This window comes from Capra hircus, chromosome 16, assembly GCF_001704415.2.
Source record: "Capra hircus breed San Clemente chromosome 16, ASM170441v1, whole genome shotgun sequence".
NCBI lineage: Eukaryota > Metazoa > Chordata > Mammalia > Artiodactyla > Bovidae > Capra > Capra hircus.
This window is the reverse complement of record NC_030823.1, coordinates 13,986,984-14,005,492: the sequence shown is the minus strand read 5'-3', so window position 1 is coordinate 14,005,492 and position 18,509 is coordinate 13,986,984. Positions and strand designations below refer to the sequence as shown.

At 33.7% G+C, this 18,509-nt stretch overlaps 1 protein-coding gene across 3 annotated transcripts in view; it reads right to left on the bottom strand.

Annotated features, from left to right (window-relative positions):
* BRINP3 (BMP/retinoic acid inducible neural specific 3) overlaps positions 1-18,509 on the bottom strand; it is a 482,774-nt gene that overhangs the window by 158,066 nt on the left and 306,199 nt on the right. For all 3 annotated transcript variants that reach the window (XM_005690466.3, XM_013970070.2, XM_005690467.2), the window contains exons 5-6: positions 12,729-12,834; positions 3,198-3,434 (exon numbers count right to left, since the gene is read on the bottom strand). In XM_005690466.3, coding sequence (XP_005690523.1) covers positions 3,198-3,434; positions 12,729-12,834 — 343 coding nt within the window. The remainder of the gene's footprint in view (positions 1-3,197; positions 3,435-12,728; positions 12,835-18,509) is intronic.

Genomic DNA, 18,509 nt, shown 5'->3' with positions numbered 1-18,509 from the left:
AGCTTTCTGTTAGGGACCTAGTGAGCATATGCTACTACAGGCCTGTAACACTGAAGAAGATGCCATTCTATCATGTAGAGGTTTTCAGTTTATCTCTTTAGTCATCTACCACAGGTTAAGGCAAATGTCTTAAAGAGGGCGCGGAACATATATTTAAAACTCCTTAAGCCTCTAATTTTCTTAGTTCAATCAGCTGTGACTGCAAAATTTTCATCTGATTTCTCTGTCCTGGAATACCAGCATTTTCCTGGGACTAGTCCTAAATTTTCAGTTTCGTACTCTGCCCTGAAATGACAAGTGTGCTTTAAGGAAAAGCCGTTCTAGAAACAGTGGTACTACCTCATTCTCTCTGGAGTATCCCATCCTTTCCTGTTCTATTTTCAATCTCCTCCCTCTGGAGAGCTTTAATCCCTCAAGCACTTGAAAGTCTGTGGTAAATTTCATCTGCTTGCAAAGATTTTTGAATACTTCTTTAGCATCCAGCACTATCTGAAATTCAGTAAATATCTTGTGGTAAATTAAACTTCTTTAGGCCTATTGAGGCTAAAATTTTGTCATTCTACTCTCCACAACCATTAGAAGTTTTGCTGGTTTCTCTTTTGCCCATCAGCCACTCTGCTTTGTGAAATGATGAGTCCTCAGCCTCTGTTCACATATGTAAATAAATTAATGAATAAAACAAGAAAGAAAGAAGGAAAGAAAGACAGAAAGGAAGCAAAGTAGAAATTTAAAAAAAAAAAAGTTGTGAATCCTAAGCTTGTATCTTGTGCCAGGAATTTTAGTCCACGCAATTGTGACTTTTATGATCTATTATATATTTAAATGCATAATTTTAAAAACTCATCAACTTTTAGTTACTATCAACAGATGTATTGGCCTACTTCAATCTACAACATATCACCTGAAACAAACCCCCAGTGTTCACTTGGTGACTTTCTAAAATATTCTCTCAAAGCAAAATAATATGGGTAGCATTCCTACGTGAATTCTATAGACTTGGGGCTTCTAAGATTCCCTGATTTAACATACCATACACTGTAATATGTAGACAGAAGGTTTGTTTTTTCTCTTTAAATTTAACCCTAAGAAGACTACTTTATATTATAGCTTATCTAAAAATGTTGCATTTCATCATTATTTTTAAACATCAGATGGTTCTACTTGAATATAAAATTAGGTTTCTAATATATTACTTATGAGTGTTCTATAGAAAAACTAAAAGGAAGAATTTCAGTTTAGAAATTCATTCCGACAATGTCAAGAAACTGCTTAATTCTAGACAGTTTTTCCTTTTTATATAAACAGAAATATTTGTAAAATTGATGAGGATAATTTATTATACACTATTTTGATTAATATATACATATATATATATGTAAAGAAAACATGTATCTATGAACTTTTCCTAGGTCTATTACCTTCCATTTTATTTTATAATTTTGTGGTTCTACTATACAAAATGGTGAGGGCTTGTTGAAAACATCTATGGTGTTTTTCTTGTCTGATGTTAGCTGTGGGCTTGTCATATACAGCCTTTATTATGTTGAGATATGTTCTTTCTATGCCTAAATTAAGGGTTTTTATTGTGAACATGGGGTTGCAAAGAGTCGGACACAACTGAGCGACTGAACTGAACTGATTGTGAACATATATTAAATTTCATTGTCATTGTTTTAAGTGAGTTCACTGGCAATATTATAACTTTCAAGAATATAATCTGACCTCTTGGCAATTAAAACCTCTTTGCCAATTTGAAACTTAGTCATGCCCAACACTTTTGACTAAATGCTATATAATTATACTTGCCACATTCTGAGGACTTTTATTATTCTACTAACAAGAAAGATCATATATGTTGTTGTCATCATTTTTCATTTTATATTGAGGCACTCAACTCTTTATTAAAGTTCATTGCTTTATGAAATGAAGGCCATTACAGGTAACATAGTCTATTTTATAAGTAACAATATGGGAGACACAAGTATGCACTCATAAAAATTCAGAAATTGCAGAAACAAACTCCACAGACATTACTAGATCAAAGCTGATCTAAATTTGGTTTAAAAATAAGTAGTAGAGTAAAAGTGCACATTCATGAGATTCCCTTTAATGTGCAGAAAGTATAGAAAAATCCTTCTCTGGATCTTGCCTCAGAAGTGGAACTCAGGGCCCATGAGAATAGTCCAGAAGGGAATCAGAGGTATGGGACTAAGAAAGCCACCTGCCATGTCAGTAAACACAGGCTGTCTGGACTTTGAGCCACCACAGCTCCCCCAACGTGAGCCCAGAGGGAATGCAAGATGGAAACAGGATTCAAACCATCAACCTATCAGATACTGCAGCAGCTCTGCCAGGTTGCACCCTAAGGTGACTCAGGAAAAGCATAGGATACTGGCCCCAAAAGCTGAAGTGCATAAGACAGGAAAGGCTTCCATCAGCCTTGACTTTTCATCTTCTCTTACATTGAAATAGAGAAGGAAATGGCAATGCACTCCAGTATTCTTGCCTGAAAAATCCTATGGACAGAGGAACTTGGTGAGCCATAGTCCAGGGTCTACAGGGTCACAAAAATGTCAGACACAACTTAGATACTAAACAACACAGTACACAGAAAAGCACTCAATTCCTTAACTTGAGATGTCAGGCTTTCCTTAATCAACAGTATCTTCTGATGTTCCCACTACCTGGTCTTTGTTCCAAAAACTCCTCTGTAATCCTGGCTCCTCCCTTACCTCTTGGGGCCATCCTTCAGAGCGACCTGAGAGTTCTGTCTCTTCAGAGCCCTTGACGAGCTCAGAAAATCCACCAAATAAAACATAATTACATAATTCTCAACTTCTAGGCTGTGCACTTTTTTTCAGTCCATAGCTTAAATTCTTATATTGAATAAGGCAGGGACCTTCTTTATTAAATGATTAATATGTCAGCTCTAGAGAGGGCCAGGTTCTACTACCATAGTACATAGCATACAAAAAGTACCACATAGGGTTTCAGTAAAATACTGAATAACCGACAATAAAAGCAATATCCACAGCCAAAGAATAATAAGAACAAGTTGAACAAATTTCTTCCAAGTGACAAAAAAAAAAATTCTTCCAAGTATGTAATACTTTCTTCCAAAAGGGTAAAATTGTCTGTTCAATATAACATTTTGGGGGGTAAAATTTAGAAGTGTTAGATAAAAATATATGTCTTACCTGATTCCTCAAAGTCAATGTTGTAGGCTTTCCAGGTTTCAGTTATGCGAAGAAGATTCTCTTCCATGGCTTGAATGTCCATGGAAGGGCAATTGCATTCTGGGAACTTGGGGCCACAATGACACCAGCAGTCATTGTCCTTGCAGATAAACTCTCCCTCTGAGTTGCAAGCAATATAGCTCAAAGCTGCTTGTACAAAACGCTCCTGAAGGTAGTCTGGAAGTAGAACTTGCAGCCCTTAAAGAACAAACCAAAAAAGGTAATTCATTTTGATAAAGGCCAAAATATAATACATAATTACAATATTCAGAAAATGTCAAAATGTAGCATATTAAGTTACAGATTTATGCATATTTTAATATGATCATTAGAAAAAATACTGAATTCTGAAAAATTTGCAAATGTTTATCATTTTTTTCAACATATACTAACTCCAAGCACTTTTCAAGAATCTGGGAAATTATAAAGCATTTAATATCTCAAACTATCTGATTTTATTTTTAAAATTGATTTAATTGGCTATTTTAATTTATTGATCAGAATATTTGATTATTTTTATGTAATATAGATAGAATTTACCTTTATATATTTTGAAATGAGATGTATGCATTTCTTTTCCACTTATTTTCAAATACTTCCAATATTTTTATTTTACCTTCAAACTATCAGCTTATCTCTACTTAGATATTATTTGCAGCATTGGCAAAAGTGTTATGAACTATTGCTGTATCTCATGTCATTAAAACACATAAATTTATATGCATATGTTTTTCAAACGATCACTTCAATTGACTACAGAGAAGTCATCAGAGAGACTGAGTTGTTTCACTGATTATTCCTCGTCAGTCATAGTGATACCGCTTATTACTTTTCTACATGCAAGTTAAGTTACTAATTCTTAAGAATATATCAAGAATAAAAATAAGGCTATCAAGAATAAAAATAAAGCTATCAAAAATATTTAGGGAACTCTACTAGTTTTACATTTAAGCATTTGCTACAAAAATCTAATCAAAAGGGTAAATATTCAATATAGTCAGTAGGTAAAAATAAACATAAAAGTAAAGGAAAATTTATTCAATACCTCACAGCTATTTACCACAAAATTTGATTTTTACCTCTTTTACATGCTTCATTTCTAACAAAAAAAAATGAAGCAAAACAAAACAAAAACACTTTTTGATGCAATCATTATCTACAAGTTTAATATAACTAAAATCATGAATTAACATTTAGGGGAAAAAGTCAGTCTTGTAAAAATCTTGACAATTGTACTTATCCCATTTTTTCAGACTAATACTACCATAGATTTGTCAGGAAAAGTACTTAGCACATATTTATTACTTTATTATTCATTTTAATTTCATCTCAAATAAATATTGAATGCCTTCCATTTGGAAGATACTTTCTAGGGAAAGTACAACATAAAGATAACCAATTCTTGCCCTAAAGGCATTTGTAATATATTTAGTAGAAGAGGCAATATAATATATAATATTAGAAGTATACAACGTTATTATACAATAGCACTTAATAAGTACTAGAGTCAGGCTACATATATTTCACTAGGTATAATTAATTGGTAAAGTAACCACATCAGGTTCATAAGATTAATAAAACGTTTCATTAAAAAGATAGACTGGAACATGATTTGATACATGGATACTTTTCAACTCTAAGAGATTTGGGGCTGCCATGGAATAATACATTAGCATATCACACACAAATGAACTATGGAACATATTTTTTTAAATAGCAATTAGTAATATTGTTTTAATTCATATGCACTATGAGAATGCAATGAGTGAGTTTCTTAGAAAAATAAATCCAGGGTAATGTTATTGGGGCTCTTATTTCAGGATGAAGTACCAGGAATTAGTTCACTTGTATTTAAATGATGTTTAACCATGAAAGTACTCTGAGTAGTACTTTAATTTAGATGCAAAAGATATAAAGAAAAAAATTAATTTAGACAGAACACTAAAAATATCTAAACTAAGGAAAAGGGAATAAAAGGCAACTTTTTAGGAGACAGGAGAAGAGGAATGGGATCTACTAGACAGTACTTTATATGATGTAAGGCAGGTGAAATATGTCAAATGACTTGGAGGAGTAAAATGGTAAAGCTAGATATATTCTTTTTTTTGTTTGTTTGTTTTTTGTTTTTTTTTTTTAATTTTAAAATCTTTAATTCTTACATGCGTTCCCAAACATGAACCCCCCTCCCACCTCCCTCCCTACAAGATCTCTCTGGGTCATCCCCATGCACCAGCGCCAAGCATGCTGCACCCTGCGTCAGACATAGACTGGTAATTCAATTCTTACATGATAGTATACATGTTAGAATGCCATTCTCCCAAATCATCCCACCCTCTCCCTCTCCCTCTGAGTCCAAAAGTCTGTTATATACATCTGTGTCCTTTTTCCTGTCTTGCATACAGGGTCGTCATTGCCATCTTCCTAAATTCCATATGTATGTGTTAGTATACTGTATTGGTGTTTTTCTTTCTGGCTTACTTCACTCTGTATAATCGGCTCCAGTTTCATCCATCTCGTCAGAACTGATTCAAATGAATTCTTTTTAACAGCTAAGTAATACTCCATTGTGTATATGTACCACAGCTTTCTTATCCATTCATCTGCTGATGGACATCTAGGTTGTTTCCATGTCCTGACTATTATAAACAGTGCTGCGATGAACATTGGGGTACATGTGTCTCTTTCAATTCTGGTTTCCTCGGTGTGTATGCCCAGCAGTGGGATTGCTGGGTCATAAGGTAGTTCTATTTGCAATTTTTTAAGGAATCTCCACACTGTTCTCCATAGTGGCTGTACTAGTTTGCATTCCCACCAACAGTGTAGGAGGGTTCCCTTTTGTCCACACCCTCTCCAGCATTTATTGCTTGCAGATTTTTGGATTGCAGCCATTCTGACTGGTGTGAAGTGGTACCTCATTGTGGTTTTGATTTGCATTTCTCTAATAATGAGTGATGTTGAGCATCTTTTCATGTGTTTGTTAGCCACCCGTATGTCTTCTTTGGAGAAACATCTATTTAGTTCTTTGGCCCATTTTTAGATATATTCTTAAATGTCTAGTCCTGTAGAACATCAGATGACTGTGTACTTCAGAAATATCTAATATCTGAAAATACTGATATTCAGTGTTAAAAACTGGCTAAGTCAGAGTTCCTGTAATGAGACTCAGGACTTTGGACCAGATATATGGAACCCACTGATTATCTCAATTTAAAAAAATCAAAAATGAAAAGAAAATCAGAGAATTTATATAACACTTAAAATGTCACAAACCAAGTAGTTACAGTATAATTTTCAATCTGTAAAAATGATAGTGCCTTTGCAGAAACAGAAAAGAATGGAAAAGTAATTTGAGAAGGAAAGATTGCTGGCACAAAATGATGAGTTTAGCTTTAGACATGCAAGGATTTCTATTGCATGTTATCTCTGCTTTATATATTTATCAGTCTAAAGAAAGGAAACTGATATTCTGTAAAACCATATTAAAAATAACAATTTTTTTGGAAAAGAGATTTACAGTCAGACCACTCAAAGCTCTTTAACATTAAAACTAGATCATTAATGTAAACAATAATTAATACCTAGAAAGAAAACTTGGACTGTTTTAACAGACAACTCAGAGGGATTGAGGGCTGTCCTATAGACATTTTGTTAATGTACAGAAACAACAGAGTACAAATACTGATGAAACCATTATTAGAAAGTCTCCTCAATTATGAGACAAAGCTAAGGAAGAAGAGTTCTGAGCCTAGGGGATATTATGAAAATGAGCATGTGAGGCAGGGTAAGTGTTACAAGCTGAAAACCCACTGAGTAAAATATAACCATGTCCAGTATTGGAGGACCAGTTTTTTTTTTTTCAACCAAACTTCTCACTAGGAACAACTAGAAAATATTTAGAAGGCATATTAAAATAATCTGTCTATACTATATAGCGCAGGGAACAATAGTCAATATTTTATAAGGCAAAATAATCTAAAAAGTATGTGCAGAGAGATTCATACATATATATATGTGTTACAAAATCACTTTGCTGTACACTTGAAATTAACATGACATTGTAAATAAACTATAATTCAACTTCTAAAAGTCTGTTCAAAATGATCCAAAGTCCAATAAAAGTGAGGATGTCTAGAAATACCATGACAAGAAAAGGATCCCTGAGGTGAACCACATAGCCTTTGTCTTAGAGTTTTGTCCAGTTAGCAAATCAAAAATTAAAGTTTAAAGCCAGTCATGATAAAGATACTAAATTTATCCAGATTTGTTGAAATACATAAGGGCTATATACTCAAGCAGTAAATAAACAAAATATTAGATTTCATAGGTTTAAAGCATACTTTCAAACAAGTCAATTAAAATGGATTGAAATGCTACTGCAAATCAAAGTAACTTTTTCTGAAGAAAAAAAAGATCAAGAATTTTAAATTATTTTTATAAAGCACAGCATCAAATTCAATAAAAATAATGAGCATATAAATAAGAAAGAATAGTTTACCAAAAATGAACTATAAGTTAATGTCAGTCACCTAATAAAGAATTAAACAAACACCATAGACAATTTTGACAAAGAACTGGAAACTAAAAATTATAACCAAATGGAAATTCTGCAAATAAAATATATATACATATACATACATACATATAAACACACACACACATACATATAGGAGTTACCAATAATAGATTTAATAGACTAGCCACAGCTGAAGGGATAAACAGCAAACGGGTATATATCATAAAAAATATTGAACACAGAATAATAAAATGGCAAATGGACATAAAGAACAAAAAACAGTAGAAAGGACACATAGTTCAGTCTCTTAGTCATGCCTGACTCTTTGTGACCCCGTGGACTGCAGCACACCAGGCCTCCCTGTCCATCAACTCCCGGAGTCCACTCAAACTCAGATCCATTAAGTTAGTGATGCCATCCAACCATCTCATCCTCTGCCGTCCCCTTCTCCTCCTGCCTTCAATCTTTCCCAGCTTCACGGTCTTTTCGAAACAAGGAGTCAGTTCTTTGCTTCAGGTGGCCAAAGTACTGGAGTTTCAGCTTCAGCATCAGTCCTCCCAGTGAATATTCAAGACTGATTTCCTTTAGGATGGACTGGTTGTATCTCCTTGCAGTCCAGGGGACTCTCAAGAGTCTTCTCCAACACCACAGTTCAAAAGCATCAATTCTTCTGAGCTCAGATTTCTTTATAGTCCAACTCTCACATCCACACATGACTACTGGAAAAACCATAGCTTTGACTAGACAGAACTTTGTTGGCGAAGTATTGTCTCCACTTTTTAATATGCTGTCTATGTTGGATATAACTTTTCTTCCAAAAGAAAAGACACATAGGTCATGACTAAATAATCTAATAACACAGTTAATTGGAACTTCATGATGAGAGTAGAGAAAGAAAGAAGCAATATTTGGTGAATAAAAACTTAAGAAATATAATAAATTCTTGAGAGATGAATAAAGTTCTAATTTGCATCACACAAACATAAAGACTAGTAAGACAGACAATTGTGAAAATGATCAGCTGACCAGAGAACTTCAGTACTGTACAGCTCATGTCTCAACAGGCATGAGTGTGAGCAGGCTCTGGGAGATGGTGAAGGTCAGGGAACCCCAGCATGCTGCAGTCCATGGGGTCACAAAGAGACAAACATAACTGAGTGACTGAACAAAAAATAGCTCACGTACTACCTAAAGGAATATGAAGAGTGTGAAAACCTAAGGACTCCCTTGAATGTGATGAAGTTGACATCTAAACTTTTTATCATACATCAAATAGATCAAAAGTAGGTAATCTCTTGTATTATAAATATCTTAAAATAAAAATATTACATGATATATCTGTATGTACTGACGGAATCTAATCCCAGCAATCTGGCATCAATAGTCTCCTTTAAAAAGAACAAACGAGCAATGTGTATGTGTGTATGTATGTGTTGTGTGTGCGTGTGTTCTCTCCTTGAAGTCACCATTTCATTTCACTGTCCTACAAGTTTTTGGACTAATATATTACATTTTATTACTAAACATCTTTCTTTAATCACAGTCATGTCTCTACTATAAAAATCAATGATTGAAAATATATATATGTTTTTCTGAAAATTATAAACATACAAAATTTTGTAGCATGAATTACATAAAATATAGTTTTCTAATAATGAAAAAAAATTAAATCACTATGATTTGAATTATTATAATTACTAATAATATACAATTAAATAGTTATATGTATTACAAGTATTGATAAATAACTTTTAAAGACAAATGTTATCTGTTCCTTGAAAACGCATGATTTAATGAATTGATAGAGCTTTGTTAATTACTGTGGGATTTTTCTAGAAATATCATTAATATGAATTATTTCAAAGTAAATTATTTGCCTTCTTTTAATTTTTATATATGTGAGCTCTAAGAACCCTAGAAAAGGAAATGACAACCCACTCCAGTATTCTTGCCTGGAGAATCCCATGGACAGAGAAGACTGGTGGGCTATAACATGGAGTTGCAAGAGTCAGACATGACTTACTGACTTAACCACCACCAAGCCCTAAGAAAATGTGTTCCAACATATCAATAGATTAAAAAAAGGAAACAGGATAGTTTTTTAAGCAATATAATCAGACTCTTATTATAAGCAAAAAATAATTGCCTAGTGCTCCATCATTTATTATCTAGTTGATAATACAGTCTTGTGCCAATTTTGCTGAAATAAAGCATTAGGAACCAACTGATGTGGAAAAATATTTGTTACCTAATCACATGGATCATTCACTTTCTGGGAACTTTACCAAAACATTACTACCAAAATTTAATAACTTTGAATTACTTCTGTTATCCTTTCACACAAATGTACCTTGTTTGATATGTTAAATTCTTAAGTGGGTTGAAAACTTGGAATATCATTCATTTCAGTATGTATTTTCATCAATACTTCAGAGTAGTAGATATGGATCTTTCAATTAAAAAAAAAAATGTGTCTGCTCTGAAACCTGATTGACAAAGCCAGACAGAAAGGAGATAAATCCAGCTTACTCACTGCCAGGAAGCATTTGATTTCATTTGTTTAAGTCAAAATCAATGTGCTAATGTGTAATGCATCTCTCTGACATCTCATTTATGAATGTCAATTCTAACATAGATAGTTAAGTCATGGAATTCGTTTTGAATTTTTTGCCTAATGCTGTACCTCAGTAATTCTTATTGATGCTTTCTTTGCTCTGATAAAATTCTACTTCAGGAACAATTCTTTTTCTTCTAGAAGACCAGAGCTTCAGAAGAAGAAGGTCAATAATAGAGCTGAACTCAATATCTCCAAATGGACCAAACACTGATTCTAGTGCTTCACCTCATGCTTACAAGCAAAACACAACCTCTCTCTCTCTCTCTCTCTCTCTCTCTCTCTCTCTCTCTCACACACACACACATCATCTATACCTATGCACATCTATCCATAAAACCAGCTAACTATGAAAGACACAAATACCTATGGTAGCACTTTAATAAAAGATTCGTCTGAAACATCAGTTTTTGCAATTGCCACATATAGTGACCCAGGGTTTTATAAATACTTCTCAACGAGATGTACCATGGTAACATTCTGGAATTGGTGAGTGTTTTGCATTCCTTTTTTTCTTTTTAGTGGAGAAGGCCTACTATTTTTTGTTATATAATATTTGTATACATATATTTAATATATTAAAGGTGAGATTGAATAGGTGCATCAGCATGATATTGTAAGTACAGATGAAATTTAAGAAAGAAAGAGTACATGGGATATTGACGGTCTTGATATTGATTTTCACGGTATTATCTTTGCAAGGGACTTTGTGCACTGTGGTACAAATATAGTTGTAACTAGTCCTAGCAAGTAGTAAAATGTGAAAGAGATGAAGGTTTCTGCCTTACATAAATTGAAAGGAATAGAAAAAATAGTTACACAAAAGGGGCATGTCTCCTCATTTATTCCTTGTGCTGATTTTTTTCCAAGGCTGACAAGAGGTAGAAGTTTTATGTTTAAATATTATATTCTTAATACTGAACACAAGTAAATCAATAGTGTTAATCCACAAAGATAAAAATCAAAAGTGTTAATAAATACAATTGGATCAATTGAAATAAATATATTTGATATAAAAATTCCTTGTCTTTTTTCTAGTAAAATTAACACTGTGATGGAAAGTCAATACATTTAAAAAAGGGGTGAATAGTAGAGAATCATAGGTAATAATGAGAGATTATACTTCTATTTACATTAGAGAAAATATTTCAATAACTTTAAAGCTAAGATTGACAATAATAACTTGGATAGCATTTAGAGTTTAAAAATTTAAGCACTTTCTCTGTGACTTTGTACAATTTAAATTGAATGAAATCTATTTATTAGTTAAGTTAAATTTAAATAACCTGATGCCTTTAAATTTTTAGACGGAAAAATTGAGGGAAAATCCCATAAACTTCTGAAATTTCAAACATTTTTATGTAAAACTGAATAATGCAAATAAAGCTTTAATTTAAGCAATTAAAGAAAGTAGACTAGAGAAGAACAACTCAAAATTACCCCTTTGATCAGTGAATTAAATTTAGATTATGTGTAAAAAAGGCATTTTTGAACTTATTCAGCTAGTACATGTTTAAACATGTGGATACATAACCTTTCCCTGTCTGTATGAATGAGTGATATACACATGCTTAAACATTTAGGGGATAAAATAAAATTATGGTTTTAAAAAGTTCCCTATTGAATTATTTCACAAAGTATAGTAATAGAAAGACAATAAATTATTACCATTATCATGAATCTATCTTTATAAAAGAAATAATGCAAGTATAAATATTTTATTAATATACTCTTAAGTATATAACTATTTGTCAGAAGAGAAAGGCAGCCTTAACTATCATATTAAGTTGTGTTTAAAATGTCAAAATTTCACATTACATTATACTCAAATATGGTTACAAAAAGGGCTTCCCCCATGCCTCAGCTGGTAAAGAATCTTCCTGCAAGGTGGAAGACTTTTCGATCCCTGGGTTGGGAAGATCCCCTGGAGAAGGGAAAGGCTACCCACTCCTGTATTCTGGCCTAGAGAATTCCATGGACTGTATAGTCCATGGGGTTGCAAAGAGGCCAACACGACTGAACAACTACCACTTTCACTTTCATGAGGAAAAAGTTAAAGCTCAAGGAAAGCTAAGGAAAACTGCTATTTATTGAGACAATGATTACTGTGTGGAAAAAAAATATTATCGTGATGTATTTTCAATTATTATCAATTATTTAATTTAAAAAGTAAAGTGAATTTTGACATTCTCTTCATCTGCTCTAGAATGTTTATATCAGTTAAAGATTAGAAGCCTTTATAAGAATTTTAAAAGCCTAATACTGAACATACAGCTTATTAAAAAAAAAGAGAAGAAGAAAGAAATCACAACTGGATAACTGTCATTCAGGCTCATAGAGAATTAATGAAATTTCAGCTACATACCTTGCAACTGAATCTTATTCTCAGGACTCTGAACCAGAACAGAACTGACAGAATCTAGGTTGTCATAGTTACTGCAGCCAAGAGGACCCGTTCGTGTTTCTGTTACCTGAAGAACAAAACATCAACTTTATTATACGTACCAGACCTTACCATGTTCTTTCCATTCAATCTATTAATAGTTGTCACACACACATACATTGGACAGTAAACATCACTAAAAAGTCTAGGATCTGATACACATCAACAATACACCTAAGCAGAAAGAAGACAAATGATGCCTTTATCTTCAATTCCATTTCCTTCCCTTTGGCCATGCATCAATCTTCAGAGAAAATAATGGAAGCCGTCTTTAGTCAACATCACTCATAAAAGGTTACCAATTTTGCCAAGACTGAATTTACCAAGATATGACAAAGCATGCTCCTTTAGGTAGAAAGCAAGTTTTGACTCATATGAGACTAGTTTCTTGTTTGTTCATCTCTCATCAATAAATCAAAACCATCTTCCAGGCTACTGTCTAAAGACTGATTTTATTATTTCATTTTTCTACTAAAAAATCTACTATTTCCTACTCTTTTATGCTGGTATCAATATTTAAACTCTTCTGTGTGGCCTCCATCTGCCCCTCTTTTCCCAGAAGGCAGGCAATCTTGCCATCCAGTTGGACTTTGTTAATTCTCTGCCTTTGCTCATACAACATCCTTCACCTTATCCCACCTTTCTCCTTTTAGATAAATTGATTTTTTTTTTTTTACCCTCAAGATTGACCTTGTGTTCAAAAACCTACACAAAGTAGTCCCTAATGATTCCTACTTGTATTACTTCACCATTTGTATAAAGTTATGGTTTGCAGAGTCCAGCCTTAGCACTTAATTATGGAATCACATAGAGTGATTCCCACCCGCCCCCCCACCATGGGTATTGTGGGATGAATAGTATCAGATGAGATGTTTAAGTGATTATATCAGACTGGAAATTTATCCTGAGGATATTTTTTTTTAATACAAATATATTTTAAAGCAGAGGAGTATTATAATCATTTTAGGGTTTTACAAAGATACTCTCAACAACCAGAAAGTTTTGCAAAACATTGTTGATCTCATTTCATTTCACAGTCCACAGCCACACAATGGCTTCCCACCTCGCTCAGAGTGAAAGCCAGAGCTCTTTGGTATGACTAAAAAGCTGCTCTATTTTCAAGATTCCCAATACCTCTCTAACTCATCTCTCCCTCTCTTCGTCATTTACTCCATCCCAAGCACAATGGCTTCTTTGCTGTTCCCAAAACACACTAGCTATTCTCTTGTCTCATGATTTTTGACTTGCTGTTCCTGTATCTGAAATGCTCTTCCTCAAAATATTTCTGAGCTCACTCTTTCACTTTCTTCATTTCTACTCAAATGTATCTCCCTCTGGATCACTTGGACTAACCAATGTTAAATGAACATACCTTCCCACATTTCTTTATTCCAACTATTATTTCCTCTGCTCCTTACCTGTTCTATCTTTTCCACAGTAGTTTTCAGCTTATAACATGCTGCATAATTTACTCATTTATCATGATTATTGTCAACACCTCTCATTAGAATGCAAGCTCCACCAAGTACAGGGGATATTGCTTATTTGTTTACTGAACTATTTGCAGAACAAATCACGCTCTTGTGTAAACCCACAGGTATTAATACTAAGACAAAAACAAGAGGACAGTGTGAGGGGAAAGCCAAACCTAGGAAGATATTAATGTCATTATTAACATAATGAAGGCCTGAGTGGGACAGTGGCAATATGATTTATCTGAAGAAGATGGTTTTGAAAAACTGGAACTAATAAGACTATGAAATGTTGAGAATGAAGTTTCTAGACTAAGTGATAACATTTAAATATAAGGCAAAGAAACTCCATTCTGAAGAGCATGTAAGGAAGCCTGATTTTGACCATTTTGACTATGACTTGAACAACACAGTAATTAACCTCCAATTAAAATAAATAAATTTATATTAAAAAAATACTTGGGAATGCATGTAAGAATTCAAGAGTTTAAAATTTAAAAAAAAAATAAAAAAAATTTTCAATGGAAAAAAAATAAATAAAAAATAAAAAAGTACTATGGGGAGGGTGGTGGGAGGGATGTTCAAGTGGGAGGGAACATGGGTAAATGTATGTCTGATTCATGTTGATGTTTGCTAGAAACTGACACAGTACTATAAAGCAATTATTCTTTATTTAAAAATAAATATTTTAAAATTAAAAAAAAAGAAGTGACAATGTGGTATATTTCTTGGAAGCTATGTCAAACATGGAATCACTATTTTGGGAGTCAAAAACACATAGGTGATAATCAAAGACAGGGCAGCGATGGACATGTCACCTCAGGTGCATGGAGAGAATGCATAATTGTATTATGAAAATTCTATCACATTTTCTAAACAGCAAGTCCTTTAGAATAACCCAGACTGGCTATGAGCACACACCAACCACTGGGGATGTGGTTTACTCTTTCTCTAACACCACGTAAACTTGTGTACTCATCTACTGCTGCTCTGCAATGGTGACATTGAATATTCCTTCTTTCGTTCAGGAGAATAATTTCTGACGTTGATGTGTCACACACAGCCATGTCCATAAGTATGTGTGTGTATAAATAATATTAAATATAAATGATTCAGAACAAAGAATAACAGGAGAATTTTCTGTCTCTAGGATTTCCCAGGCAAGAATACTGGAGTAGGTTACCATTTTCTTCTCCAGGAAATCTTCCCAATCAAGGGATCGAACTCATCTCCTGCATTGGCAGGCTAATTCTTTATCAGTGAGCCACCTGGGAAGACCATTTAGAATTTGAGATAATATAAATCTTCATCTTGTTCTATCAGGTAGTTTATTTCCCCCCCAACACACACCAAAACAACATACATACCACATTAATACATGCAAACTCTAATACTGCCATTTTAAGGAAGCTTTCTAAATAAATATTCTCATTGACATATGAGATCTTAGAAATTGGTATGTAATCCTACACAGCTAACTGTTGAAAGAGGATAAACAAGATTATTTTATCTCATTACAGACAATTCCTAATTCAATTACTATGTTCTTGAGAATAAATACAGGGGATTTAAATAAGAGTCTCACAATTTTAAGAATATTTGAATGTGTGTGTGTTCAGTTGCTCGGTAATGTCCAACTCTTTGTGACCCCATGGATGATAGCCTGCCAGGCTTATCTGTCCATGAGATTTCTCAGGTATTACCTCTATTTCTATCAATCATTTTATTCCTGCACCTCTAGAGTATACAATAATAATAATAATATTGCATATTCCTATTTATAATTTTATTTTATACTTTATCATTCATAACTGACTTTACTAATCATTGTTTGATTTATTTTTTTAATATTCAGCTTTTTGTTTTTATTTTTACTTTATTTTACTTTACAATACTGTATTGATTTTGCCATACATTGACATGAATCCACCACGGGTGTACATGCATTCCAGAATATGAACCCCCCTCCCGCCTCCCTCCCCATAACATCTCTCTGGGTCATCCCAGTGCACCAGCCCCAAGCATCCTGTAATCCTGCATCGGACATAGACGGGTGATTCATTTCTTACATGATAGTATACATGTTTCAATGCTATTCTCCCAAATCATCCCACCCTCTCCCTCTCCCTCTGAGTCCAAAAGTCCATTCTACACATCTGTGTCTCTTTTGCTGTCTCACATACAGGGTCATCATTGCCATCTTTCTAAATTCCATATATATGTGTTAGTGTACTATATTGGTGTTTTTCTTTCTGGCTGACTTCACTCTGTATAATCAGCTCCAGTTTCATCCATCTCATTAGAACTGATTCAAATGTATTCTTTTTAATGGCTGAGTAATACTCCATTGTGTATATGTACCACAGCTTTCTTATCCATTCATCTGCTGATGGACATCTAGGTTGTTTCCATGTCCTGGCTATTATAAACAGTGCTGCAATGAACATTGGGGTACATGTGTCTCTTTCAATTCTGGTTTCCTTGGTGTGTATGCCCAGCAGTGGGATTGCTGGGTCATAAGGTAGTTCTAGTTGCAATTTTTTAAGGAATCTCCACACTGCTCTCCATAGTGGCTGTACTAGTTTGCATTCCCACCAACAGTGTAGGAGGGTTCCCTTTTGTCCACACCCTCTCCAGCATTTACTGCTTGTTGACTTTAGGATCGCAGACATTCTGACTGGTGTGAAGTGGTACCTCATTGTGGTTTTGATTTGCATTTCTCTAATAATGAGTGATGTTGAGCATCTTTTCATGTGTTTGTTAGCCATCCGTATGTCTTCTTTGGAGAAATGTCTATTTAGTTCTTTGGCCCATTTTTTGATTGGGTCATTTATTTTTCTGGAATTGAGCTGCATAAGTTGCTTGTATATTTTGAGATTAGTTGTTTGTCAGTTGCTTCATTTGCTATTATTTTCTCCCATTCAGAAGGCTGTCTTTTCACCTTGCTTATAGTTTCCTTTGTTGTGCAGAAGCTTTTAATTTTAATTAGATCCCATTTGTTTATTTTTGCTTTTATTTCCAGAATTCTGCAGGGTGGATCATAGAGGATCCTGCTGTGATTTATGTTGGAGAGTGTTTTGCCTATGTTCTCCTCTAGGAGTTTTATAGTTTCTGGTATTACATTCAGATCTTTAATCCATTTTGAGTTTATTTTTGTGTATGGTATTAGAAAGTGTTCTAGTTTCATTCTTTTGCAAGTGGTTGACCAATTTTCCCAGCACCACTTGTTAAAGAGATTGTCTTTACTCCATTGTATATTCTTGCCTCCTTTGTCAAAGATAGGATGTCCATAGGTGTGTGGATTTATCTCTGGGCTTTCTATTTTGTTCCATTGATCTATATTTCTGTCTTTGTGCCAGTACCATACTGTCTTGATGACTGTGGCTTTGTAGTAGAACCTGAAGTCAGGCAAGATGATTCCTCCAGTTCCATTCTTCCTTCTCAAGATTGCTTTGGCTATTCGAGGTTTTTGGTATTTCCATACAAATCTTGAAATTATTTGTTCTAGTTCTGTGAAAAATATCGCTGGTAGCTTGATAGGGATTGCATTGAATATGTAGATAGTATACTCATTTTCACTATATTGATTCTTCCAATCCATGAACGTGGTGTATTTCTCCATCTATTAGTGTCCTCTTTGATTTCTTTCATCAGTGTTTTATAGTTTTCGATATATAGGTCTTTAGTTTCTTTAGGTAGATATATTCCTAAGTATTTTATTCTTTTCGTTGCAATGGTGAATGGAATTGTTTCTTTAATTATTTTTTTCTACTTTCTCATTATTAGTGTATAGGAATGCAAGGGATTTCTGTGCGTTGATTTTATATCCTGCAACTTTACTATATTCATTGATTAGCTCTAGTAATTTTCTGGTGGAGTCTTTAGGGTTTTCTATGTAGAGGATCATGTCATCTGCAAACAGTGAGAGTTTTACTTCTTGTTTTCCAATTTGAATTCCTTTTATTTCTTTTTCTGCTCTGATTGCTGTGGCCAAAACTTCCAGAACTATGTTGAATAGTAGCAGTGAAAGTGGGCACCCTTGTCTTGTTCCTGACTTTAGGGGTAATGCTTTCAATTTTTCACCATTGAGGATAATGTTTCCTGTGGGTTTGTCATATATAGCTTTTATTATGTTGAGGTATGTTCCTTCTATTCCTGCTTTCTGTAGAGTTTTTATTATAAATGGATGTTGAATTTTGTCAAAGGCTTTCTCTGAATCTATTGAGATAAT